Below are 27,844 nucleotides of genomic sequence, written 5' to 3' on the forward strand. Positions count from 1 at the left end.
CCTGCTTTGGGGCCCACAAGCTGGGAGCTCCACTTTATTTCAGCACCCCCCCAAATGGCGCCCAGCAGGCCTGCATCAGTCTCCCTCTTGCTCCGGGTGCTGACCTCCCACTATTACCCCCAAGGCACTCTGAGGTTGGAAATCCTTGCACCCAACCCACCCAAGTTTCCTGGGGTGAGGCTTCTCATTTAAAAAGACACAATTCTCCAAAAACTGAGCCAGGAGGTCCTGAGAGGAAGGAGACAGTCTTGCGAAGTCTTGCCAACCTCTCCATCAAGTTCTGCACCCTCCCTAGCTGCCCAGTGCTGTTGCCTCCCAGACAGAAGTGTACCTTTAGCAGAAGAAACAAAATCCCTAAGGCTTGGGGAGGAGAGTCCTTCAGGGGAAGGGCTGTAGCGTTGGAGACCCTTTCTGGTTTCTCCTTGGATTGATCCCATAAAGATCGATGTCTGAAGAGCACAAAGCCATTCTCCAGGGCACAAATGCCAACTTTCCTGCCTGGTCTTGTGCAGGGAGGCTCGGAGGCTTCCAAGACAGGTCCTTCTCCTGGGGCAGAGGATACACGGCCATGAGGGCACCAGCAATTCACTAAGGGGTGGGAGCATCAGAAGAGGGCGCCCCCCGAATTGGCATGCCAGCAGCCCATCCAGGGCAGCTCTGCGGCCCAGCGGCCCGAGGTGGTCACCCGTAGTTTGGCCTGGTCAAGGCGCCAGTAGCGGTCATCTCTGAAGAAGATGATTGAACCGTCCGGCCGTGGCAGGGCACCGCTGACCTCCTCGGGGACACCACCCCAGTCCCGCAGGCCTCGGGGGTAGTAGGGCTCCACCTGCAGTCCGTCTGGGGCCAGCACGTAGTAACGGGCACCCTTGAAGAGGACGAGTCGGCCCAGAGGAGGGAAGAAGAGGGCGGCGTCGGGGTGGCGGGGCAGGCCCCCTGCCCTGCACAGCTGTGGTGAACCCCACACTGGCTTGGGGCCCCGGAACCTCCAGCATCGGCTCCCTGTAGGGCATCAGGAGAGCCAGGGTGAGCTGGTGGCTGTCACCCTTTGGTCCTCCACCTCACCTATGTCCCCCCAGACCCGTGTTCCCCCTCATGTTGGAGACCAACGTGGTCAGTACTTGTGATCATCAAAATGGATCCCACAGTACTAGTAATTTCGTTATACCCAGTTAAGGAGGGACGGTGGTGGCCAACTTCCAGCAGGTGTCAGCAGAGGGCAGACAGCGCTGCGGGGGCATCTCCCTGAATGGGCAGTGGACCACAGGGAAGGCCAGTCACCACTGTTTCTGCGGATAGTTCTATGAGGGCAGGGATTTCTGTTTTTTTCACGACTGTATCCCAACACCCCCAACTGTGTCTGATGCGTAAAAGGCAATATTTGTTGGATGAGTGAAACTATTTACCCAAATATACTGCACACTCCTTGTGATATGTTTTAATCCTCCTTCCCCAACACACTTGGATTATTTTTCCCATTCGAGATAATTTAAATCCAAGTGACAGGCCCAACCTCACACAGCCAGGATTCAAAGGAAGCAGGATTTTTCTGTTGGATTGCAGAGCTCGGGAGTGGTCCTCTGCTCTCCTCCTCTGCGGCCCTCCCACCCTCTCTCTGGGACAACCTCAACACCCATGCCCAGCAATCCATCACTGAAGGAACCTCCTGGTAGAGTTCCCTGGGGCCACAGGTTCAGAGTGGAATCGGGACCCCACCCCTCTTTTGACCTGGGAGAGAACACCTCCCTTCTCCAGGCCTCAATTTTCTCATCTGCCCCAAGGCTGGTACCTTTGAAGAAGTAGAAGTCTCCACTGTCCAATGATACGGCAGCAGCCTCAATGTGGGGGGGCAGCCCCGCCCACTTTTCCTGTAGTGGGCGTGGCTCTGAGACATTGCCATCCGCGGACACCTCCCAGAAGTGGCTTCCTTGAAAAATGTACAGTCTCTGTTGCCCATCTGTCCGGAGACAAGAGAGTTGAGTGACCATCAGCCTCGCCCCACCTTTCCCGGGAAGGTGCTTTCCTAGAACCAGCTTCCCAGACTCATGAGAGAGGATGTAGTGAGCACAGCTGGGGAAGGCATGCAGGAGGAAGCAAGTGTTTTGCTTGGCATTGGCTTGCTACCCCTGCAGAATGCTTGTGGCTTGGGATTTCTGGATTTTTTAATTCTTAACCCCACCTCGTATTCCAGCTCTGGAGACCCCTAGAGATGTGGAGGAGGAAGGAAAAAGGCAGTGAGGCACAGGTGGGACCATCTTACCTACAGTGATGGCATCAAAGGAAGAGTGGCAATATTTAGGACCCTGAATTTCGGGGCGCCTTCCCTGTGGTCTGTGGGGGTCCCAGGCCTCAAAGTCAGTGAACAGTTTTCCTGGGAGCTGGATGGCCACGGAGCCCCCCTGGGGCTTCCCTTCATGGGGAAGGAGAGAAGAGGGAGAGAACACACATTGGTTGGGGCGTGTGTGGAGGGCTCAAAACCTCTCTTCTGGTTCCTTCTATCGTTATCTAGTTTGAGAAGCAGGGGGGTGGGGGAGTTTAAAAAAGTTTCCTTGGTTGTTATTAACCATAGCACTAAACTCAAAAGTCTTCTCTCCTACTGAACAGCGTGGGAAAGAGGCCTCTACTGAGCTAAAACTGGAGTGGCAGACCACCCAAGAGTCAGGCACAAGAAGAGCAGAAGGTTCTCTCTTCCCTGAGTCCTGGGCAACACAGATGGCATGAGGGCAGAGTTCAGGGTCTGGGCTGCAATAGTTAGAGCAATCATAATAATTACATCATTATACTTATGAGAGTGAGGCAGGGTCCAACAAGCTTGGAATTTGGCACCAGGTCCTGCATTGTGGTCTACAACTTTCAGCTGTGTGACCTTAGACAAGTTACCTAACCTCTCTGAGCCCGGTTCTCCCCATCTGTGGACAAAGATACCTCATGAGTGTGTTAAGTGCCCGGCAGATAGTATACACTCAAGAAACAGCAGCTGATCCAGACGGTTTCTTAGGCCACTGAGAAGTTGGTACCCCTACTAGCGCAACAGCCCTGTGAGGTAAGCAGGGCCTCAATGATTATCCCCTTTCTCAGAAGGAAAAACTGAGAGCTCTCAGAGGGGAAATGCTTGGCCTAAGAGCAACTGCTTATCAGGAATCCCATGGTGACTTGAACCCAGGGCTCTGGCCCTGCCGACGCACTGGGCACTCTGAGCTGTGGCTGGCTGGGTGGCAGCCCTGGCCAGTTCATTCTGAAAGGGGCCGGGGTAGTGGGGGGTAACCTCGGCTGGGTCTACCTCCAGACAGAGGCCCAGGCTTGGAGGGAAGCGGGCACCAGCGTCAGGGAGGGGTAGGCTGGGGGAGGGGAAGAGGTGGGACCGGACACTGGGTCTGGGTGATGGGGCAGCGATGGGAGAGGAACTGCCGAGGCCGAGGCTGGGGCTGGGCAGGACTGGGGAATGGAGCGCCAGGCAGTGCGGTGCGTGGGACCTGATTGGGATGGAGAGGCCAGGCACGGGGGGCTTTTTTGGATGTAAGGGGAGCCCGCGGCTTCAGGATCGCGAGGGACCGGTGACGGGGAGGCCGGATTCCCGCGCTTGGGGCGGGGGGCTCCTGCTCGCCGCGCGGGCGTGCGGGCCCCGGGGCTGGAACGGGGGACCGGCGGTGGACAGGGCGGGGGCTCACCATACAGGCCCTGCACGGCAAGCACGTCGTCCCAGCTGAGCAGCGCGTCGCGGCCCAGCCTCTTGTAGTATGGCGCCATGAGCGCGCGCGGCGCAGGCGAGTGCGGCAGGCCGAGCGTGTGGCCGATCTCGTGCGCCAGCACCACGAACAGGTTGCGCCCGCGGCGGCGGCTCAGGGACCAGCGCTCGTCGCGGTCGAAGTGCGCTTCGCCCCGGCGGGGCAGGAAGGCGTGCGCCAGGGCGCCCCCTGCAGGCGGCGCTGGGGGGTCAGTGGGGGCGCCACCGTCCGCCACGCCCCCCACGTCCCCACCTTCCCGTGCGGAGCCCCAGGGGTGGGTGTGGTTATTTTCAGCTGCACAATTTCCCTCCTCAAGACCTGGCAGAGGTTCAAGTGGGCAGCCCTGAACCGAAGACTAGGCTGTGGGGTGTGGACGCCTGGGAGGCAGCGTGGTGTACAGACCCCATGGGTTTCCATCCCTGTTTCCCTGTTCACTAGCTGTGTGACCTTGGGCCAGTCGCTCCCCCTCTGATCTGAAATGGGAATGATGATAATGAGCTGCTTCTTCCTCACGGGGTTGCTCTGGGGATTACAGAGGAGTGAGTCTCTATACGAGTAGATTACACATAATACTTAGTGCCTAAGTATTCCATGAGGAATGCTACACGGAAAGTATTTTCACAAAGATCTAGAATAGGTATAGTGGTTATCCCAGAGGTGGGCACGATGGGGCCCTCTGAATGTTGGTAATGTCGATTCTTGATCTGGGTGCTGGGTATGTTTATGGGTATATATAGTCTTTAATAAAAAGCACATTTTTGTGTTCTTGCCTTCCTCTGTGGGGCCCCTCTGTGGGTCTCTACCTCCTCGCTCTAGTAGGAGTGAGCAGAGGGAAGGAACAGACAGGATCAGTGATGTTGGAGCTTGTGGCATGCCCCGGGGGGCTTATCAGCTATGCAATTCGAAGGCCCTCACACGTCACAATTCACTTTTTGCAGGGGCCACAGTCAGCAAAGGGCAGGGTGTTGGCCTAGAAGCCTGCAGAGGGCACTTCCTGCATTGCCTTCTTGGAGCCCAGGCCAAAGGGGATTGACTGCTGTTAGAGGAGAGTTGCCTGGGGTGAGAAGTCGCCAGGGCTGGGGCTGTGTGAGTGTAGGAGGAATACATGCCTCCTGTTTTGAACATGCCTCGAGCTGTCGAAGCAGTGTTAGCCCTTTCGGTTCACACCTCACAATAATCCGGGGAGACAGATGGCAGGTTTCAGAGAGAGAGGACTTGACCTCAACTCAGAAAAGACAAAGCACCTGCCCCAGATCGGAGAGCTTTCTCCCAGTCCGGTGTGGTCTTAGCTGCCAGACTCCAGCGGGGCACAGGCATGAACATTTCATGTAGATCTCAGGGCTGATGGGAGTTACACACAGGAGCACATATATGTTACGTGTGGATTTGTGAAAAGCTTAGATTTCTGCCAGTCCTATCCCCGGTCCCAGCAACAGGACCTGGACATGGACTTTGCTGGGAGTGGGCCTGATGCAAAGCAGAGCAGCGTGAGGGCGGTGAGGGCCCACATTCCCTGGAGTGAAGGGGCCCAATCAGGGCTCCTTTCCTCGTTAGGGCACAGAGGGGGCTGGTGGGGTGGGAGGGTGATGCACAAGTAGCCTGCAGTCAGGTTCTAAAGGCCTGTGTTGGGCAGAATGGGAGGAGAGCAGGTTAAATTGCTGCCATAAGCCTTTTAGGTTGGGGACAAACAGAAGAATTGGCTGGGTTGTGGGAATGCAAAGCACTTCTGTGGTGGGTAAGGGACAGAACGCCTCTTACCCTGTGGCAGTGACTGTGGTAGTGGGTTTGGGGAGGGCAAGAGTGGGGTAGTGGTGGCCTCTGGATGTTTGTAGGGTGGTGGTCGTGAGAACATCCACTTTTGGAGAACAGGGGAGGCACCGGTCTGTCTAGAAGCAGAGGACGGGTGATGGCACCTCAGAAGCTTCTCCCAGAAAATACTCTGGAATTTGCAAAGCACTCTCCATGCAGAACCTCATCTTGCCATCCCTTCAGTCACGTGCCACATAATTGGGCAGAAACCATTGCTCCCATTCTACAGGGGAGGAGACTGAGGGTGCTTTGAAGGGGGATCCAGCTTGACCAAGGCTGAAGGGAAAGCAAAGGCCCCATTGCCCTCCCCAGACTGCATCTCCCAGCTGGGTTCCCCTCCTGCCATGGGAGAGAGAGGCTCTGTGTCAGCACCTGGGCCATCAAAGGCATTGCCCAGCCCATCGTTGTGGTCCCCTTGGAAGAAGGTGAGGCGAATGTCAGCGGGGACTGTGGCTGGAGCCTCCCAGAACTGCAGCGCTGAGACGTTGCTCCACAGTTGAAAGGCGGCACGCACGGCCCCGCGAACTGCCGGTTCCGGGAGGTGCTGTGGCCAGTTCACCAGGCGGTAGGAGAGGAGCTGCTTGTACCACTTGCTGCCTGCAGGCCGGAGAGGCCATGTCAGTCACACCTACCTGCGGAGCCCGGGGCTGGTCCCCAGGGACCCATATGAGGCGGCGTTGGCTCTCCTCCAGGGAGTCCTGGATTTGAAGGGGAAAGACACAGCCCTTGTCCTGGGAAGAGCCCATCTGGCTAGGGAGACACTGCTCTTGAGCCGACAGGACTGCCTTGGTCCCAGAGAGTCCCCAGTCTAGTGGCTTGGCCTGGGGAGGTCCCTAGGGGATATGTGACCTCTGCCCAGGAAAAGCCCCCAACCTAAGGAATCTCTGGTCCAGGTCTTCTTTCTCACAGCCTCGGCTGAACCTGAAAACCGTTCTGCATGTCTTGGTGGCAGCAAATCCCTACCCCTGGCTGCTGTGTCAGGGGGTGGAGGAGAGATGGGGCCGGCAGGGCCACAGCTGTGACCCCCTCTCACCCCTTCCTCCCCTCCACCTCTCACACCCGCCTGCCCCTCCCGTTCCAGTGCTGCAGGCCTGCTGCCCACCAGCTACCAAGACCCGTTTATTAGAGGTCTTTCCCTGACCCCTAGCCCTCCCCCTCACTTCCTCAGGGATTCTGGAGAGCTCCAAGGTGTAAACAAATCAGAACACAGGGTGTGTTTTGTCACTCACTGAGACTGGAGAGAAATTTTTCCATCTCCACTTAGTTATGAGCCTCTATGCCTTTGCCCAGAACTGCAGTTCCTCCCTTGGACCTAAGACGCTGGCCTCTTGCCCAAGCCTCATGTCTACTGAGTCCCCCTGCAGCCCACAGCACACCCAGGACCAGGGTGCTTAGAAAGTCCAGATCCCGAGTTTTTCATGGGCTATTTCTGAGCCTTGCAAAGCTCAGGGGCTGAGATTGTGACCCCAGCTAAAACACTCACAGCTCAGAGCCAGGGGCTGCAAAGCTATCATGTGGTTTTTGGGGTCTCAGTTTCCCAACTGGATCACAATTCCTGAGGTATGGGTGACAAATAGGCAGGCTAGGCCAGTGGGCACAGCCCTCTCTCTCCCTGGAGGAAAAATCGGAGGTTCAGACCACCTGCCCTTTTGCCTCTGGGAAGTCCTTGCCTAAACCAAGGCGGGGAGGGCTGAAGTCATGGAAGGCTGGCCCCCTCCTTCTCCAACCTTTCTGCTCTGTTGTGGGGAAGTTGAGACGAGGGGAAGGGACCTGCCCAGGGTCACAGAGTGAGTGAGTAGCCGAGCTAGGCCCTGAGCTCAGGCCCCGACATCTGACCTAGTGAGCCTTCCACTACACCACACAGACACATTTGTTAAGACTCAAGACTTAGACATTTGCCTGAAAAGCAGGGGCTCTGCTTGAGCTGAAATTCTCCAGATGGGAGGGAGGGTGGTCAAGAGCTGAGGAGCTGAGTGCCCTTTCCCTCCCCTATCCCCCGTGGAAGTGGGGGAAGGGAATGTCTTTTCTCCCACCCTGAGCCAAGCTCCATTCAAGGCAATGCTGCCTTCCCAGGCCTGTTTGGCCTGGCAGTCATCCAACCTCTCCCAGCCAGTGACCAACCCTCAGGGAGGGAAGAGGGAAGGATTCTTAGGAAGGGAGGGAGACAAGGAAGGCAGAGGGAAGGCCTGGGATCCAGAGGTGACTCGGAGGGCTCTGGACTGGCTGCCGCTGGGCACTTCCACACCCTGCTGGGGCTGACTGACTCCCAGACCCTCCCCGCCCACCTTCAAGACCCCAGAAGTGTGAGAAAGCTCCTTCTGCCTCTTTGCCTCAGAGGGGGGCTTCACTCGGCCAACAAAAAAGGGAGAGGGTGGGCAGTTCTCTCACTCTAGCTAGGTAAGGTGACAGCTTGCAGGATACAAGTCCTCTGTGAACATGTGTGTGTGCCTGCATGCATGTCTCTGGAGGAGGGCAGGGAGGGCATATGGGTACATGACTGAGAGAAAATGGAAAATTTTTCCTTGGGAGGGGTTATTAGTATGCCTGCCAAAAAGGAAGACCCCCCCCCCTTCACCCACTACCTACCCCCACCAGCAGCCTGAGGCCTCTCTCTGTCTTCTTCCTGAGGTAGGTCCTTACAGAGCAGGCCGGCCACCTGGGGCCCCATTCTGAACCCTGACCCAGGCGAGGCTGGATTCTGCAATGACCCTAGGCCACAGAAGCACCTGGCAGTGCACCCCCCATGCCCTTGCCCCAAAATCCAGAGGGAAGGAAAAGGACGTGGGGAGGAGTGGAGACCTAGACACCTTGCTTTGGGGAGGACCCTGGAGTCCTGACTCCCAAAAGGCAACGGATACTGTGGAAAGAAGTCTGGTTGGAATCCCAGCACTTCTACTCGCGAGCTTACAGAGCAAATTATGGAATCTCTCCAAACCTTGGTTTCCTTATTTGCCAAGTGTGGTTGGTAAGACTTACTTGTGGTGAAACAAGAAGGCAAATGAACTAGCAGCATGCAGCTGCCAGGCACGTGGTGGGTGCTGGGTAAATGCCCCCTCCTGTCTCCTTCCTTTTCCACCCCGGGACCCTCCCCCAGCGCACCCCAGCTCCATGGGGGACTGAGGGGGATTAAAAATCTCCCCTGCAGGCATACCTGGAATGAGACTGCCAGACTGAGCAAATAAAAACATGGAATACCTGGTTACATTTGAATATTAGATAAATGTTTTTGTATAAAAGTGAGCACAAAGCAATGATTTGCTGCTCATCTGACATCCAGATTTACCTGGATGTCTTATATTTTATCCGGCAACCCTACCCTGGAACCCGACATTGTCAGGAGAGCATTCGTCCACAGAGTAGACAGTCACTGGCCTAGAAAGCCACATCATTTTTACGGCACCCACCCGTGTTCTGGGGTTTCTCACATGCGGCATCTCACTCAGGTCTCCCAGGGATGAGAAGGCTTGGCCACACTCTGGCTCTGTGGTTCTGGGGAAATTTCCTCAGCCCTTTGTCCCCTTAGTTTGCCTCTCTGTAAAATGAGGATAATGATGGTCCTTATCTCCTAGAGTTGTTATGGGATGACGTGGCTTACCCCATTTAGAGCCGCACTTGGCATATCATAGACGCTCAGGAAGGGTCAACTGTTATTAAACACATTCTCCAAAGGAAGGCATAGGAAGCGTTCAGTGCCTGCCAAGCATACAGCTCCTTTCTAGGGGAAGGTCTTCTCACTCGGGGTAAAAGAAGTCAAGCTGCTGTGGTTCAGGTTATGAACAAGAGGGGAAAGTCTCCATCTAACCTGAGCCACTGCTGTCTGAACTAGGGGTCACGGTCAGACAGTGACATGGGGCCAGGCTGGTTGGGCAAAGCTACCAAAGATGCCTTTGCTGGAATCTCTGTTCCAAATGGATGCTCCAAATTGAACAGCGCCAAGTGGGTTCCATCAGTAACTCCCTGGAGAAGGCAGGAGAAGATGCTGCCAGAAGGAAGGATCTAGGATGCTCAAGCTGTGCCTGGATGGCCGGGGAGGCAGCATCCCAACTCTCTGGGAGACCGCCTGTAGCTGGGAAATGCCACTGCTGAGGCTGTGTATGGGGCCGCTCCACCTTCCACTGCCAGCCCCTTCCCCTTGCTGATCTGGGCCCATTTCTACTTTGCAACCAGAAAGGGCCTATGTCTTAGATGAGGAAATGGAGCATGACACACTGCCGAGCCCAGAGCCCCAGCTCCTGGAATGCTGTCCCAGCTCATGCTACGACTTTCTTCTAGCTCTGCGGTTCAGAAACACGGTGGGATGCAGAACATGTGGATATCAAGGACTTCTGGACCCCAGCATCCAGACCCCATTACTGCTATCCTCCAAGAGCTGAGGGGAATGGCCCACAGCTTCCTTCTGGATCAGCAAAGAAATAAAAACGACCTATGAACCTTGTGTTCTGTTCACAAGGGATATTGTTGGTGCAAGCAGCTAAGGCAATTTAAGAGGCAATGGCCCAAAGTGCTGGTAGTAAACTTGGTTACAGATGAAAACCTGACTCGACAGCCCCATCTTGTTAGAAATCCTAAAAACTGTAGAAATCAGTCAGAGAAAATTAGACTTAGTACAAAGAAGATGTTAAAATCACACACAGGGGGGCGCCTGGGTGGCTCAGTGGGTTGAAGCCTCTGCCTTCGGCTCGGGTGGTGATCTCAGGGTCCTGGGATCAAGCCCCGCATCGGGCTCTCTGCTCGGCGGGGAGCCTGCTTTCTCCTCTCTCTCTCTCTGCCTGCCTCTCTGCCTACTGGTGATCTCTGTCTGTCAAGTAAATAGGTGAAATCTTAAAAAAAAAAAAATCACACACGGGAAAACTTGATGGTGATGAAGAATTGAGAGAAGAATCAGAACTTCATAAATCTTAGGTCCGTAACATTTGATCCTAGAAGACTGAATCAGGACAAAAGGAAGAGGAGGTGAAGGAAAGATAAAACAAAAACTACAAAAGGAGAATCACAATGGCAGAAACCCCGATGTATACAATGAGCAGTGATGTCTCTAATAGGCAAATCCACAGAAACAGAAAGCAGGTGGGTGGTTGTCAGGGGCTGGGGGAGGGGGCAATAAGAAGGGGAGGGGGAAGGGAGAGGGGAAAGGGAAGGGAGTGACCGCTAGAGAACATGGGGTTTCTTTTGGAGGTGATGAACACGTTCTAGAATTGGATTATGGTAATGGTTGCACAATTCTGCAAATATACTAAAAACCACTGACTTGTACCCTTCCAATGGGTTACTTTATGGCATGTGAATTCTATTCCAGTAAGGCTGCTCAAAGCATGCTATAGACAAAATAAAACTGACTGGTAAATCACATCTTTTTGTTGAATCACTCTTACGAAAAAAGAATAAATCCCGACGAGAACAACTTTGGGAAAACACAAGGCAAAATGCTGGCAACAGTTCACAGCGTAACCAACTGACCCAGGAATGAAGGGGGCTCGATGGGGCTTGTCCCAGGAAACATCGGCATAATGAAAATTCATCCATGTCTGTAAAATTCTGATTTAAATGTCTGTGTTCCCAGAGACTATGGACTCTGAAAAACAGTCTGAGGGGTTTGAAGTGGCGGGGGGGTGGGAGGTTGGGGTACCAGGTGGTGGGTATTATAGAGGGCACAGCTTGCATGGAGCACTTGGTGTGGTGAAAAAATAATGAATACTGTTTTTCTGAAAATAAATAAATTGGAAAAAAAAAAAAATAAATGTCTGTGTTCCCAAACATGGCCCTCCACTTGACCGGTCCTGTTCACCCGCTGCTCTCCCCTCTCCTGTCCTAGGGAAGAGGATACTGACGAAGCCCAGTCCCAGGCTGGGCTGGTTTTTCCTCTGGCCGTGGGACTTCTAGGCCTCGGGAATCCCAGCTTAGCTAGATTTCAACAGGGCTCACCTTGCTTTGCAAAGCGTTTCTTACGCCTCATTTTGGCCCGGCGTCCGGCGAACAGGGCACTAACCCTCTCAGTCCAGGCCGCCTGACTGTCTGTGTCTGCCACCCCACAGCGGGGCCGCATCATCTGGCGCAGGGTGGCAGGGTCTAGCGCGCCGCTGATGGGCAGCTGAGATACCCACTGGAACTTCCTGTCAGGAGGAATTGAGATAAAGGAGCACAGTGGGAGGGTGGGGGTGGGGATGAGGGCAAGGAGCTTCCCAGGAGACAGCAGGAGACTGGCAGAGGGGGGAGGGGAGGAAGCAATGGAGTGTGACCCTCTGGCACCCCCAAATCCCCACATACCTGATGGCGTTGCTGAATCTTGCCGCGGTGAGGTCTTTGGGGACCTGCTCATTGAGATATCCGTACTTCTCCAGGAATGCCTGGCGGGGAGAGGAGTGTCAGTTTTCCCACAGTGTGGCATCCTCTTCCCTCCCTTGGTCTCCGAGGTTCGAGGGTCGGTGGCACATGATCAGGCCCAGTCCCAATGAGGTCTATGAGCTCTAGGAGAAGGAGTCCTGGGACCAAAGCCAGAAGGACATAGACTCCGTTCCAGCCCACCGCTGACTAGCTTGATGGTCTTGGGCAAGTCACTCAATGGGTCCAAACTTTAGCTTCCTTAATTCTCAAACTGACCGAGCTATCCCTCCCCAGAGTATTTCCCAGCACAATCAGGGATCTGGAGAGGCAGGCTGGACGAGCAGAGTTAGGGGCTCTGGAATCACAAGCCGGCCTAGGTTTAAATCCCAGTTAGCAAAACTATTTCTCTAAACGGCAGGTTTTTTAACTGTAAAAGGGGCTTAGAAACAGTACATAACAGGGGCGCCTGGGTGGCTCAGTGGGTTAAGCCGCTGCCTTCGGCTCAGGTCATGATCTCCGGGTCCTGGGATTGAGCTCCGCGTTGGGCTCTCTGCTCAGCAGGGAGCCTGCTTCCTCCTCTCTCTCTCTGCCTGCCTCTCTGCCTGCTTGTGATCTCTCTCTGTCAAATAAATAAATAAAATCTTTAAAAAAAAAAAAAGAAACAGTACATAACATACAGGTTTTCTTGATGAGGCTTGATCACAATAGAGTGTACAAGGCACTTAACACAGGGCCTGTCACTGGGGAGGGGCTCCAGACGGAGCAGTTTTATAAGTATAAATGTGCGCTCAGCTCTGCTCCTGAAACATCTCACCCGTCTAGGGGGGTGCCCTGTATTGATCAGAAGTTGGGCCAGTCACCTGCAGGCTCTCCCATGCCTGGCTTGGAAATTAATTTTCTCTCTATTCTGGCTTCTTCCTAAACAATTCACCTACCCCCAAATGCAGACACATGTAAGGCCCTAGGAATGACAGATGCACCTGCCCTCAACTCTATGGTTTGTATAAAAACTCGTCTCCTTAGAAAAGTTGTTTATGGGGGCACCTGGGTGGCTCAGTGGGTTAAAGCCTCTGCCTTCAGCTCAGGTCATGATCTCAGGGTCCTGGATCGAGCCCCGCATCGGGCTCTCTGCTCAGCCGGGAGCCTGCTTCCTCCTCTCTCTCTGCCTGCTTCTCTGCCTACTTGTGATCTCTGTCAAATAAATAAATAAAATCTTTAAAAAAAAAAAAAAGGTGTTTATGGGGGGGCACTTGGGTGACTCAGTTGGTTAGGTGTCTGCGTTCATCTCAGGCCATGATCTCAGGGTCCTGGATTGAGCCCTGTCATGTTCCCTCTAAGCAGGGAGTCTGCTTATCCCTGTCCCTCTGCCCCTCTGCCCCGCTTGTGCATGCGCACTCTCTCTCTCTCTCATTCTGTCTCAGATTTAAAAAAAAAAAAAGTGTTGAGGGGCACCCTGAATGGCTTAGTGGTCTGAGCCTCTGCCTCTGGCTCAGATCGTGATCTCATGACCCTGGGATCGAGCCCTGCATTGGGCTCTCTGCTCAGCAGAGAGCCTGCTTCCCCCTCTCTCTGCCTACTTGTGATCTCTCTCTCTCTGTCAAATAAATAAATAAATAAAATCTTAAAAAAATAAAATAATGTTGGGACACCGGGGTGGCTCAGGTGGTTAAGCATCTGCATTTGGCTCAGGTCATGATCCCAGGGTCCTGGGATCGGGTCCCGCACCAGGATTCTTGCTTAGTGCAGAGCCTGCTTCTCCCTTTGCCTGCCTTTCCCTCTGCTTGGGCTCTCACACTGACAAATAAACAAATATTTATTTAATATAAATATAATATACTATAATATATAATAAATAAATAAATAAAATGATAAAATCTTTAAAAAATAGTGTTAAGGCAGTTTTGGGGGACAGCTGGCTCAGTTGAGGAGCATGTGGCTCTTGATCTCACAGTTGTGAGTTTGAGCTGCACGTTGGGGGTAGAGATTACTTAAAAATAAACAAATATTTTAAAAATAAGAAAAGTAATTTTTGAATTAGAAACTTGCAACTTGGGGCGCCTGGGTGGCTCAGTGGGTTAAAGCCTCTGCTTTCGGCTCAGGTCATGATCTCAGGGTCCTGGGATCTAGCCCCGCACCAGGCTTTCTGCTGGGGTGGGGGGAGCCTGCTTCCCCCACCCCCTACCTACCTCTCTGCCTATTTGTCATCTCTCTCTCTCTCTGTCAATTAAATAAATAAATAATCTTAAAAAAAAACAACAACTTGCAACTTCCTCTTTTCAGTCACTCATTTGTGAATTTATACAATGTACAAATGTGCACCGTCAGGTACAATGACCAACGAGCCTTGTGGATAGAGACAGATGGTAGAAATATGGACCTCAAGCAAAGGAGGCAGTTTGGGTGCTATAAAGAAAAGAAATTGGGTGATGTGATTGAGAATAATTTTTTTTAAGATTTTATTTATTTATTTGACAGAGAGAGATCACAAGTAGGCAGAGAGGCAGGCAGAGAGAGAGAGAAGGGGAAGCAGGCTCCCTGCTGAGCAGAGAGCCTGATGCGGGGCTCAATCCCAGGACTCTGGGATCATGACCTGAGCCGAAGGCAGAGGCTTTAACTCACTGAGCCAGCCAGGCGTCCCAACTGAGAATAATTTAAAGAGAGCTTTTCTATCAGGGAGGTCAGGGAAGGACCCTAGGAAAAGATGATCGTTAATGTGAGTCGTGAAGAATGAGAAGTGCTGGCTTGCAGCGAGGTGGGAAAGGCTGTTGCAGGTGGAGGAGCATCAGGCACAGAGCCCCGAGCTAGGAACCAGGGTGAGGGCTCTCAGGAACCGAGGAAGGGTAGAGCGCAGTGAATGTGAAGAAGCAGGACATATGATGAAGCCGCAGGGAGAGAGGCAGAACTGCCACCCATGGTAGGGAATGGGAACCTTCCTTTAGTCCTGATCAGGTGGCCTGACTGTGAGGGCTGACAGAAAGAGAGTAATCCGGGACGGCTTATGTTTGCCTTGGAGGGTGAAGCTAGAGACCATGTAAAGAAAACAGAGGAGGGGCAGAAGGGGGTGGATTAAAAATAAGATACACACTCTGATGTCAACCGGCATTAGTTGTATGATCCCAGAGCTCAAGGGAGAAGCCAGAACCTTCCATCATGTGATGGCAGTGGACCCGGATGTGACCTCCCCCCCCAGGAAGTTAGTGTGCCTAGAGAACATCTCATGGCCCAAATGCCTTTTCGCCCCGCCTGCCCTTCCACACCTAGAAGCTGGTCTCTCTGCAACCATGTGTGTGGAGGCCATTGGTGAGAAGTGTGGGACTCATCATCCTTACCTCTCACCAGCCCTGCCCTTCAGGGAAACAATGTGCTTGGCTCCCTGCTTGCCCATGTCCCTGAGAAAGCCTCATGGATGGATGGATGAAAAGAAACGTCACCTCGGCTGTTTAATTCTTATACAGACACACATCGTCTCTCCATGGTTAGCCCTCCTGGCTGTGTTACCTATGGGGAAATCATTTTCTGTCTTCCTTGTTCTCTTACTTTCCTTTGCTGAGTTTCTTGAATCGGCTCCAATCACGGCTGCTTCCTTAAGGAGAAGGTGCAAATTGAGAACAAAACCAGACACGAAAAGCCAGGATGGGCAAGCTCCTAAACCTTTGCAAATATCCAGCTTGGGCTTTGTGAATTTCATTATATCCGCCATCAGCGACCTCCACACCCACTTCTCAATAAAGTCACTTTCCACAAGGAACCCTTGTTCTAGACAAGGGAACATTTCCCAAGTCCATTTCGTTATTTTTCTACACTAATTTATTCGTATGTCAGTATTATTTTCTTTTTCTCCCTTTCCAAATTTGCACTATTGGGGGAGGCATAATGGATTAAAGGAGTTCTAGTGGCTTAATCTGGAAAACCATTTATTGCCCAAAATAGCGTGGCATCATGGAATAGCCACCGGGCTTGGAATCAAGAATCTGTTCCCAACCCTTACTCTGGGTGGCCAGGGACAAATCACTTAGCATCTCTGATGCTGCTGCTTCTTTTTCTTCTTCTTCTGTTTCCTTACCCGCAATGGGAAAACAAGAATAAACCCACAGGATTCTCCAAAGGATTTTATTGTATTTTTAAAGATTTTACTTATTTGTTTGTCAGAGAACAAGCAGAGGGAGCAGCAGGCAGAAGGAGAAGCAGGCTCCCTGCTAAGCAAGGAGCCTGATGCAGGACTCAATCCCAAGACCCTGCAATCATGAACTGAGCCAAAGGCAGATGCTTAACAGGCTGAGCCACCCAGGTGTCCCAATTCTCAGGAGGATTAAATAAAGCAATGCCTATCTAGCATACTTAGTAAATATTCCATAAACAGCTGACCTAGTTGATTTACCTTAGTAGAAAAATTAAGACTTTCGGAAGACAACCCGTCTGGTTGTCCCAGTAAGATGGGAACTGCTCAGAACCAGGCCGTCACAGCTCTGTTCCCCATCAGCTCTACCTTAGACTTGTCCCGCCCCAGCCAAGTGCCTGATTCTCTTCTTGCCTCCTCCCCTTCCCTTGGTGAGGATGGGTAGAGTGGCTTTCGGAAGGAAGTCGGACAATCAGTGTCCCCTTTGAAGCGGATTTGCTGAGTGACTTAGGAGAGAGTGGGTCACAGGCTAACAGGCTGGCACTCCCTGTGCTCCTCCCCCCAAACCCACCCATCCCTTATCAGAAAGTTGGCTCTGATTCTGGAACTATGAAGCCTTGGACAGAGCAGAAGGGAGGGGATATTGACTAGCGGCGTCTCCTGTTTCCTGGCTGGGCTGCCGTGCCTGGTACTTTGGCAGGCAAGGTGGCCTGGAGGGCAGGATGAGGGTGGAGGCTTTTTTGAGGGGTCTATCAGAGGGGAAGTCCTGGGCCTCTCTTCCTGACTGGTCTCTGGCACCCTGGGGGTTGCAAAGGTAGAGCTGAATTCCCAGGAGGCAGTGTGAGAGTGTGAGCACGAGACCAGGCCAAGAACGAGAAAAATTAATTTCAAGAACTTGACATTTTGTATTTCCATAAAAGCACTTAAGTATTTTTTTTTTAAGATTTTACTTATGCATTTGAGGGGCGCCTGGGTGGCTCAGTCATTGAGCATCTGACTTCGGCTCAGGTCATGATCTTGGGGTCCTGGGATTGAGCCCCACATTGGGCTTCCTGCTCAGCGGGGAGCCTGCTTCTCCCTCTCCCACTCCTGCTTGTGTTCCCTCTCTCGCTGTGTCTCTCTGTGTCAAATAAATAAAATCTTTTTTAAAAAGATTTATTTATTTGTCAGAGAGAGAGAGAGAGCACACAAGCAAAGGGAACAGCAGGCAGAGGGAGAAGCAGACTCCCCCGCTGAGCAAGGAGCCCAGTGGCGGGACTCCTCAATCCCAGGACCCTGGGATCATAACCTGCGCTGAAGGCAGATGCTTAACCAACTGAGCCACGCAGGTGTCCCATAAATATTAAAGAAAAAAAAAAAAGATCTTATTTAGTCACTTGAGAGAGAGAGAGAGAGAGAGCGCACAAGGTGGAGGGGAGTGAGGGGCAGAGGAAGAGGGACAAGCAGAGTCCCCACTGAGCAGGGAGTCTGATGCAGGACTCCATCCCAGGACCACGGGATCATGACCTGAGCTGAGGGCAGACCCTTAACCACTGGACCAACCTGGTGCCCCTCAGTCAAGTATTACAATAGCAATTACCAGAACTTAAGGATTCCCTTTCATTTATATTATTTTTTTAAAAGATTTTATTTATTTATTGGAGAGAGAGACAGTGAGAGAGAGCATGAGCGAGGAGAAGGTCAGAGGGAGAAGCAGACTCCCCATGGAGCTGGGAGCCTGATGCGGGACCCGATCCCGAGACTCCCGGATCATGACCTGAGCCGAAGGCAGTCGTCCAACCAACTGAGCCACCCAGGCATCCCCATTTATATTATTTTTAATACGAACATTCATATTTTTAATATAAACATTTTAAAATTACATGTAGGAAGGGCGGCCTTCATATCCTCAGGGCTGCGTGCTCTAAAGTTCTGTTGGGTGAAGGCCGAGCCCCATCGCGGGCTGAGGGGGAGGCATGGTCGAGACACGCTCTGCTCCTGCAGCTGTCCCTAACCCTCTCTATAAGCCCATCTGCCAAGCCTCCGTTTTCCTCTGCAAAGGTGACAGAAATGGCCTGTCTGCATGGGAGAAAGAGCGGGGGGGGGGGCAGGTGACAGCATGGTGAAGGGGTCCCAGAAAGAGACACAGGACGAGGACGGGGAGCTCCCGTTCTCATTCCAGCTCGACTACTATTGCCTTGGAGGGTCATTTCCCTTCCAGGCTGGAGCTTCCCTAGGGCTTGTCTTATATTCTCTTAGGGACCCCCTGAGCTCTCCCTGGGGTCACCCCCGTCCCTCTGCATGGAGGCTGTATCCTGGCTGCTCCCCTCTGCCTTGCAGTTCCAAACACAGGCTTTTCTCTTTGCCCCGTTCTCCTCCCATCCTCTCTCCTGGGGAGGCTAAGGCTTAAGCTGAGTGGAGAGGAAGCTGCAGGACCGTGCCCTTCTGTGATTCACCCTACTCAGGCCTAAAAGCTTGTGACAACCTGCCTCACCCACTTGGTCAGGGCTGGGGCGACTTCCCTGGGGAGTCGCCTCTGAAAAGTCCTGGGAGTGGCGGTGGTGTCTGAGTAAAATGAAAACGGTTCTTCCTGGGACCCAGAAAGCTGAGTGGAATCAGAACCCTTGAGGTTCTGGTCCCGCATCCGTCCTGACTTGCCATGGGAGGGTATGTAGAGCCCAGCCCACTCAGTGCCCAAGGAATGGGGAAATTTCTGGCCATTGTAGCAATGAGGTGTAGCAAAATAAATTGAGGCCCAAGTCAAGAACTCTGAGTCACTGGGCTGCAGGGCAAGAGCCCTGGGCTGTGTCTTGAGTTTTATTCCTGTGCTACTAAGAAGTGTCTGTCTTTAGGCAAGTTCTGTTCCTCTCTGGGCTTCTGTTTATTTCTTTACTTACTTACTTTCTTTCTTTTTTTTTTTTTTTATGTTTTATTTATTTGAGAGAGAGAGTGAGCATGAGCGAGGGGAGGGTCAAAGAGAGAAGGAGAAGCAGACTCCCCATTGAGCAGGGAGCCTGATGACACGGGGCTCCATCCCAGGACCCAGAGATCATGATCTGAGCCGAAAGCAGATGCTTAACCAACTGAACCACTCAGGCACACCTGGGCCTCCATTTCTTCTTCTATAAAATGAGAAGGTTGGATGAGAGCTAAAATATACTCCAGCTTCATCTATTATCATAGCCTTGCTTCTGCAACTGATTAGCTGTGTGAGCTATGGCAAAGTTGCTTAACCTCTCTGTGCCTCAAAGTGTGACATACAGGTAAGAATGTTTTAGCTTTCTCACAGGAGTGTCGTGAAAATCCAGTAAGAAGACAAGATGCTCTGGGAAAGCTTTATGACAGTTGTCCCATTAAAAATGTTGTTTTCCCACTATAGTCACAGAGCTTTACTGCTGGAAAGGAAGCTTGTTAGGTAAGTCTAGGAAGGGCAGGTCTCAGTTTTATGTCTGCAGAATGACTGTGACACCCTTCATAATCAAAGAACTGCAGGAGCAAAACCAAGAGAGGAAATCTCCAGCAGACCCCCTGATGAGCCGAGCACGGGGGCCGACATGGGGTTTGATCTCCCCACCCCAAGATTATGACCTGAACTGAAAGCAAGAGTCGGGTGCATATCCTACTGAGACACCCAGGCGCCCTGAGACCAAGAATTTTTAAATTGCAAAAAGGCAAGATCGTGCGGAAATCATGTTGCTCTACCTATGACTTATTCCATCTCATGTTACACTTCATTATTATTTTAGTCTTTTCATAGTGACTCTACGTGCTTGTCTTTGTCATTCAATACGTCTTGAGAGCTATTAGCCAAGTCAAGATGCAAGGGATGATAGCTGGCGTTCTGCTTTGGCATGTTCTATATATAAAAATATTTTTCTGGCAATCAGGAACATGACAAGTCCTTGACTAGTATAGAGTTTTTAAGAGTTCTACACCTTTGACCTTCCCAATCTCCTTGCATAAACATAGGCAGGACAGGCATTGCTAATCCCATGTTAAAGATGAGAAAAGTAAGTCTCAGGGGAGAAAGCAGAGTCTTGCTAAAGGCTTTCAGGGGACCAACAGAACCAGTCCTTGAGTTCAGATCCTCTGATGCTTATCCCGGGACACGTCTTATTTCACATTCAAACAAGTAACTCAGAGGATTTACAACTGGAGGCACAGGGGCCAGATGGCTCTCCCTACTGGATGCTCAAATGAGAAAAAGGTAAAACTGGGGTTGTTTCTAGCTGAACTCCTTCTGTCTCCTCGGTAAGCAGGACCAGGGCCAGAGCAGAGGAAAGAAGCTGCTTCGGTGGTGGGCTCTGGCTTTCAGTAGAGGCTGGGATCACATCTCCCATCACACCCCATACCTCTGACAAACCACAGGTATGCAATGAGGCTTATGCCTGTTCCTTTTGCTCTCTGGCTCTTGGGTTCTACTGAAGGTCTAGGGGCAGTGGGACCAGCTGGGACCCTTCCCTTTTAATTGAGAGCAAATGCCTCCCTTTCCCTCGGTCTCATTCCCTTTATCTTCTCCTCCTTTCTCTTGTTCCTAGTCTCATATTCACAAAGTTCTGTGTGGGTGTAGCCTGGATAACCTCTTATCCCCACTCCTTTCATTTTTTGTCCTTAAGGAAGTTGGAAAAGATTAGCTGGCCAGTCTCCATCCAGACTGCTCTTGTACTTTTTTCTCAGGCCAAATATTCGTACTGTGCGGACCCATGGTCCTCACTACACTTGCAGGGCTACATGTAGGGCACAAAATCATGCCCTAAAGGCTGGATTTAGGGAGAGCTGTCCACCCATCTCCCCACTGTGGTCATGCTTCCCCACCCAGCTTTTGCCAGATCCTTTGGTTTTACAACTAGTTTGACAACTGCTTTTCCACCAGCTCGTGGTCCTCTGGGACCCTCCAGAGCCTCTTCAGCACTTCTATTCACTCTGCACCCATGAGTCACTCCTCCGCTCAGCTCTTGGGAACAGCTTCCACACCCGGGCTTCTGGGGTTCTGACTCACAAAAAGTCAAATGAATGGCTCTGGGTGTGAGAAACAGACACTGCATCTGGGGGTGGTTACTCCACAGAAGCTGCAGTGTTTCCCTGGAGAGACGAACTAGCCAGCTCCTTGCTGTGCTGGCGTACTGGGAGGAGCTGTGCAGATCTGCTTAGACCACCGAATGGAAGGTAGGTCCTGACATATCCCCTGGTGTTTAAAGAGGGTCCAGGGGAAACACAGTAGGTAGCTCCCCAGGGACAGTCCGTGTCACCCAAGTACAGGATAGGGCCTGATTGCGAATGGGAGGGGGGCCAAGGTGATGAGGTCAGCGTTAACTCTCAATCTTGCAACTCAGCAGTGGAGGCCCTTCCTCCCCACTAGCGTCGTGAGCAGCCCTAGTTTTCCCAAGTGGGCAACAATGAACTCGTTCATAATGCAGCTTTATAAGTGGTCTGTCTCCTCCCAGGCAAAGCCCACTTTGGAAAACCCTCAACTTTATTGTTTTGTATGCATACAAGGGACACACACTGGCAGGCAGGCACACAGGGCACAGGGAACAGGCACACAGGGCACACAGAGACCTCGGAACACAGACACATACAGACAGACAGACAGACACCGACACGCAGGCAGATGAAACACACACACGCACACACAGGTGCCGGCATACAAACATACCAAAGCCAAAGAATGTTAGCGCAAAGAGAGTCCCTGAAGAAGCTTGACTCTTACTTTACAGAGGAGGAAACTGTCGCCTGCAGGAGGGTACTAGTTTAAGATCACACAGCTGGTTTTTGTGAAGTCTTTCTTTCTCTGTCCTGAACTCTGCACTTTGCCCATGAGCTCAGCAGGAGTGCTGTGGTTTGCTTGGGGTCTAGCTCTCTGCACCCCCGTCAGGGCATTAGACCCAAGCAAAGAGCCGGGGTGATCATGGGGCTCACTTTGTGTGGTTTCCTTCTGCGGATGGTTGTACTTCCCCAAAAGACCACAGTGACACCTCCATTCCCATGCTCTTTTTACAGTGACTTCAGCGTCCCTGCCACCAACAGTGGGGTCTATGTTCCCTCCCCTTGACCTGGAGTGTGTGACTTGCTCCAGCCTGTGGGGAACAGCAGAAGGGATGCTATGAACTTCGTCAACTCAGTCATGAAGTCATGCTTGTCCTCGCTCTCACTCTCTCTCTCTCTTTCGGAACACTCATCCTGGAGACCCAACGACCATGTCTGGGCCCAAACTAGCCCACCTGGAGAAGCCATGTGGGGACGCCCCCAGGAGAGAACGGTGGCCCCCAGCTGACAGCTAGAGGTGAGTAAAGAGCCTTGTGATGACTCCATCCCCCAACTTTGTAGAGCAGAGACAAGCTGCCCTCATGTGCCCTGTTTGAAATTCTGATCCACAGTATCTATGAACATAATACATGTTTGTTTTACTTCACTAAGTTCTGGGGTGATTTATAATGTTGTCATAGTAACTGCAACACCATCTCTTAGGAATGATAGCTCTGTGCTGACTGTTGTCCGATGCTGAAAATAGTTGCCGTACATATTTTGTCCTGTGTTATTGTTCTTGGAGAGCTAGTCACTGAACCAGTACTTCATTTTATTTTATTTTTTTACAGATTTTTATGTATTTATTTGAGAGACAGAGCAAGTGAGCATGAGTGGGGAAATGGGCAGAGGGACAAGCAGACTCCCCACTGAGTGGGGCTTGATCCCAAGATCCTGAGATCACGACCTGAGCTGAAGTCAGACGCGTAACCCACTGAGCCACCCAGGTGCCCCGACCAAGCCGGGACTTAAGTCTGAAGCTCTGTTCTCTAAAATAATGATAAAGATAATAACAATAACAAGAATATTGAGAGCAGCTTCCTTTTGACTGTTTGCTATGTACTAGGCACTGTGCTAAGCATTTTACGCACGTTATCTCAATGAAACCACACAGCAGTCTTATGAAGTAGGCATTGTTAACCTCCATTGTACAGAGAAGAAACCCAAGGTTCAGAGAGATTAAATGATTCACTGATGGTTTGCACACACGTCTGTCTGAGACCGAAACTCATGCAACTGACCATTTACAGAAGCGCATATAGACACACTAACACCACCGAATTGCATATGTATACATATATATGTACATGCATAGGCATATAGAGACACATAAACATTTCAAGTTTATATTTCTTGTTCTTAGAGCTAAAAATCCCCATCCCCCAATTGTGTTAAAAAGACTGCAAGAGACTCAATCTGCTTAGTATTATGCTTCCCAAGCACACCCCAATATAAAATTCTCTCCATCTGGGGCCACCACAGGCATGGGCGGCAGAGAGATTGTCTCTGTTCTCCTGCCAAGGATTGCCTGGGACCCGGACTTGGGGGGGAGGTGGGACGGTATTCTTAATAGGACTTGGCTTGGTAGAAGGAAGCCTTCTCCTGGGGCCATGAGGACTGTGCACTTGATGTTGTAAGATTCTAAATTCAGTGAAACAGAGTGACTCCCAAGTGTGTGAAAGCAGAGAGTCAAAACAAGAGACCATGCTTGGAAGCGGAGGAGGTGGCCCCCATTGTTGAAACAGGGTCATTTCCAAATATTCCAGAACAGTGATAGGAGCTGGCTGCTGGAAGGAAGAGCCATTCCATAAGGGCTTCTTCATTCTGGAGGTTTCTTAGATTCAGCATGCCAACTTCTAGGGAACGGGAATAGGAGGGTACTGAGAAGCTCTGGACTGGCAGTTTTATTAATTTTTTAAAGATTTTATTTATTTATTTGACACAGAGAGAGAGACATCAAGAAAGGGAATACAAGCGGGGGAGTGGGAGAGGGAGAAGCAGGTCTCCCGCTGAGCGGGGAGCCAGATGTGGGGCTCCATCCCAGGACGCTGGAATCATGACCTGAGCCAAAGGCAGATGCTTAACAATTGAGCCACCCAGGCGCCCCTGGACTGGCAGTTTTAGAGCAAGAATGAGACACTTAGGGAGCAAGAGTCTCAGAGCAGAGTGCCAGGCTCAGGAATTTAGAACTCCTTAAAATAGTGGAGACCCCAGGGTGCCTGAGTGACTCAGTGGGTTAAAGCTTCTGCCTTAGGCTCAGGTCATGATCCCAGGGTCCTGGGGTTGAGCCCCCCAACGGGCTCTCTGCTCAGCAGGGAGCCTGCTTCCCCACCCCCCCACCCCACCTGCCTCTCTGCCTACTTGTGATCTCTGTCTCTCTGTCAAATAAATAAATAAAATCTTAAAAAAAAAATAGTGGAGACCCCAGTCCTAATCTTGAGAATAGATAACAACACAGAGATGCTTCTTTGGGGGAAGAAAGAAGTGATACTCATGTATTACAATCACCTCTATCTGGAAAATAGATACCCCAAGTAGATCCCCGTCCCTGCCTCCGAAGAGCTCCTGTGAAACCTACAACAAGCAGGTGAGTCCCGAGCAGGACAATGAAATGAGAAGTGTTTAAGTTTCGCCACCACTCCCTGCCCCCTTTCTCAAGTTCAGTCCAGAAGCACTGTTCCAAAGCTCCTTAGAAGGAGTTCTTGGAACTCTAATACTCTTACCCATTTTACAGGTTAAGAAACTAGTGCCGAGCTTCGATGCCGCCTAGCTCAAGCTGGGCAGTGGCAGCCCCAGCCCAGTGCCGTCTCCTGTGTCCCGGCCAGTCAGCGGTATCCGCTCCACCTCACCCATCTAGGGGGCTCCGCAGCCTCCGGAAAGGCTCGGGGCATCCGATGAATGAACTGCCAAGTCTCCGCAGCCTAAGCGGTGAGAGACAGTAGATTGCGCCAAAAACGGGTGCAGGGGCTGTCTCTCTCTCAGCCGTTGCCCGCCTGTCCCATCTTGTCGCCCCCTCCCCACTCCCCGCCCCGTCCGGAAAAATCAATGCAGATCCCGGCGCCTGTGTGGTCCCAGCTCTGGCACGGGGGAGAACGCTCCCTAGGCTCTTTGTGTGCGGACAGGGAGAAGGTAACGCAGATTGCCGGCTCCGATGAGACGGCCCAGTGGCCCGACTGCAAAGTTCTGGAGGGTCTCTAGCACGCGGCCCCCTCTCCGCCCGACACGCATCCTTTACCTCCGCCTCCCTGCGCAGCTCCTGGCCTCCGCGCTCGGAGAGCTGGGCGTCCAGGCCGCCCCACAGCAGTAGCGGCAGGGCGCGCAGCAGGAGGCCGACACGCGCCGCCATCTCGCCGCCGCTCCTGCAGCCGGGCGCGGGCGCGTGGGGAGCCCCCGCGCGCAAAACTGCTCAAGGCGGTTAGCGGCGCCCGGGACTCCCTGGGTGCCCTGGCTCTGCGCCGCCCCTCCCGGCGGAGTGGGAACGCCCGGGGGCGTGGGGTGGCTCGCGGGTGCTTGGGCTCCAAGCGCAGGGCCGCCCCTCTGAGGGCGTCGCCGGGAGCCGGCCCGAAGTGGTGCAGCCTCGGCAGTGCCTGCCTGCGGATCGTCGGCCCCGGGACCCGGAGGGCAAGGGAGGAAGGGAGGGAGGAGGGGCGGGGGCCGAATGCCGGCCCCACCCACTCCGCCCCGCCGCTGGAACGCACCGCGGTCCCGGAGCCTCTTCCGCAGGCTCCACAGCCTGGCCCGATGCCCACCGCCGCCCTGCCCACCGGTTCTCTTGCCAGCCACCTCCAGCTGATCCGGATCTCTCCGGGGAGGGCTGGGAAGAAGGGTCTCGCGGAGACTGTAACTACCTAAGACATCGATCTTGGAGCGTCCTGACCTGCCCGAGGGTCACATTATTTTAGCCAGACTGGCAGGGGTCGAGTCCCCTGGCTATGAGAGAAGGACCCCTGGGTTGGGTCCAGAAGAATGGGGTTTCAGTTCCAGATCTGCTTCTTTGCTAGCCCTGTGATTCCTACCTCCATTACTTGCTGGCTGTGTGGTCTTAGGCAAGTCACGCACCCTCTCTGAAAGTATTTTTCTCACCAGTAAATGTCGATAATAAGAATACCAATATCATATGGTTGTAGGGAGCATTTAATGAGAGAATAATGTAAGTGAGCACTGTACCCCACTTCGTGCGGTATGCATAAGTGGTAGGCTGCCGCTTTGTGACTTGTGGCAAAGGATTTAACTACTTGGAGCTCTGGTTCCTCATCAGTAAAATGAGAGCAAATGATACTTAGTTCCCAGAGTTGCATAGAGATTAAACGAGAAACTGAGGGTAAAGTGCTTGTCTTTATGCATTCCGCAGCCTTCAGAGAAGGTGGAATGAGACTATTTGCCTGAGAGCCTTCTCTAAACTCGCCCTGAGCAGAAGTCGACAGTTTTCATTATCTGCCTTCGTCACTGCGAGCAGGGTGCTCTCTTCGGGTCTCAGTTTGCTAATGTGAAATGCAAATGGCACAATGACACCGACCTCTGGGGGACTGTTTGGGGATTCCGTGAGTTGATCCGTGTGATTTGGAATGTCTAAAGTGCTAAGCAAATGTACTGCAGTGTTCTTATCCTAAGGTTCAGAGCTTCAGGAGCCCACAGAAAGTTTCTAGTTATTTCCAAAAAGGTGTCACTCGGGTGGAGGAATTTTTAAAAAGGCATCTCTCTCCCGTGGACTGACTTAGAGGCTCGGTGGGCGAACTAATTGGCGATAGGCCCCACCTACTTCCTAGATAGCCAATGAAAAGGGGGTACTCCTCCTGAGCGAACCAATTAAAAACAGGCGCGCCTCTGCGCAGGCCAGTGGATAAAAACAGCGGCCTTCGCCATCCCTGCGCCAGGACCCCGCTGTGGGCATAGAGTTGTAATGGATTTATGAGCCCAGCCCTGCTCCTTCTCCGCCGGTGCCCTGGTGCACATCCGTAAGGAGCGTCCTTGCTTGGGGCGGAAGCCCGGCGATGGTGGCCAAGGCCTGGGCCTTCCCCTCAGAGAGTTTTCAGTCTAGCGGGGCAGACTGGACGAAGATTCTCAGCTAAGCACTGCACTGTGACACCGCGACGCGTTCAAGCGGAGTCCTGCGGTGAGCTTAGAGGAGGGAGATGCTGAAGGCGTGTGGGATTGCTGGATTTAGCAAATAAAAATACAGGATGCCCTGTTAAATTTGAGTACCGGGTTAACGACAAATAAGTTACTAGTATAAGTATGTGCCAATGCAACATTTGGGACATACACTAAAAAATTATTCACTGTCAATCTGAAATTCAAATTTAACTTCTTTAACTTAACCCCCTTGTTTAACTCTCTAGCGACCCTAGAGAGTGTGTGTCTGTGTTGCCTGAAGGTTGCCGGTATAATGGGGTATACGCTGTCCTTGACCAAACAGGTGTTTTTTTTTTTTTTTTAAGGTTTTTATTTAAATTTCAGTTAGTTAACATATAGTGTAATATTAGTTTCAGGTGTACAATATAGCGATTCAACACTTCGATTCAACACCCAGTGCTCATCACAAGGGCACTCCTTAATCCCCATCACCTATTTCATCCGTCCCCCAACTCACCTTCCCTCTGGTGACCATCAATTTGTTCTCTAAGTTAAAAGTCTGTTTCTTGGTTTGCATCTTTTGTTTTTTCCCCTTTTCTCATTCATTTTGTTTCTTAAATTCCACATGAGTGAAAGCATATGGTATTTGTCTTTCTCTGACTTATTTTGCTTAGCATAATACTCTCTAGCTCCATCCACGTCATTAAGATGTCAAGATTGAATTGTTCTTATGGCTGAGTAATATATTATTATATAATTTATATTTATAATAATATAGATTTTATAATATGATTATATAATTATATATTATATTATCTATAATATAACATAATATATTATAGATAATATAATATATAATTATATAATATGATTATATAATTATATAATGTTATTATATAATCTAGATTATATATAATATATTATTCATATATTACTATATATATATCATCTTCTTTATTCATCAATCAATGGACACTTCGGCTGTTGGCTATTGTGGATAATGTTGCTGTAAATATTG

The 27,844-nt window shown here is 51.6% G+C and overlaps 1 protein-coding gene across 2 annotated transcripts; it reads right to left on the bottom strand.

Moving 5' to 3' along the window:
* MMP28 (matrix metallopeptidase 28) lies at positions 1 to 25,324 on the bottom strand. Of its 2 annotated transcripts, XM_044248425.1 has the most exons (8): positions 24,989 to 25,324; positions 11,796 to 11,875; positions 11,454 to 11,641; positions 5,904 to 6,128; positions 3,666 to 3,911; positions 2,258 to 2,407; positions 1,787 to 1,954; positions 1 to 999 (listed from the first exon to the last, which is right to left on the bottom strand). In XM_044248425.1, the coding sequence occupies exons 1-8, from the start codon at positions 25,097 to 25,099 to the stop codon at positions 605 to 607; spliced, it is 1,563 nt and encodes a 520-aa protein (XP_044104360.1). In that variant the 5' UTR covers positions 25,100 to 25,324; the 3' UTR covers positions 1 to 604. The 2 variants fall into 2 exon arrangements, with proteins under 2 accessions (XP_044104360.1, XP_044104361.1); XM_044248426.1 differs by lacking the exon at positions 2,258 to 2,407.
* Between the last annotated feature and the right edge of the window lie 2,520 nt (positions 25,325 to 27,844).

Source organism: Neovison vison, chromosome 5 (genome assembly GCF_020171115.1).
Source record: "Neovison vison isolate M4711 chromosome 5, ASM_NN_V1, whole genome shotgun sequence".
NCBI classification, from domain to species: Eukaryota; Metazoa; Chordata; class Mammalia; order Carnivora; family Mustelidae; genus Neogale; species Neogale vison.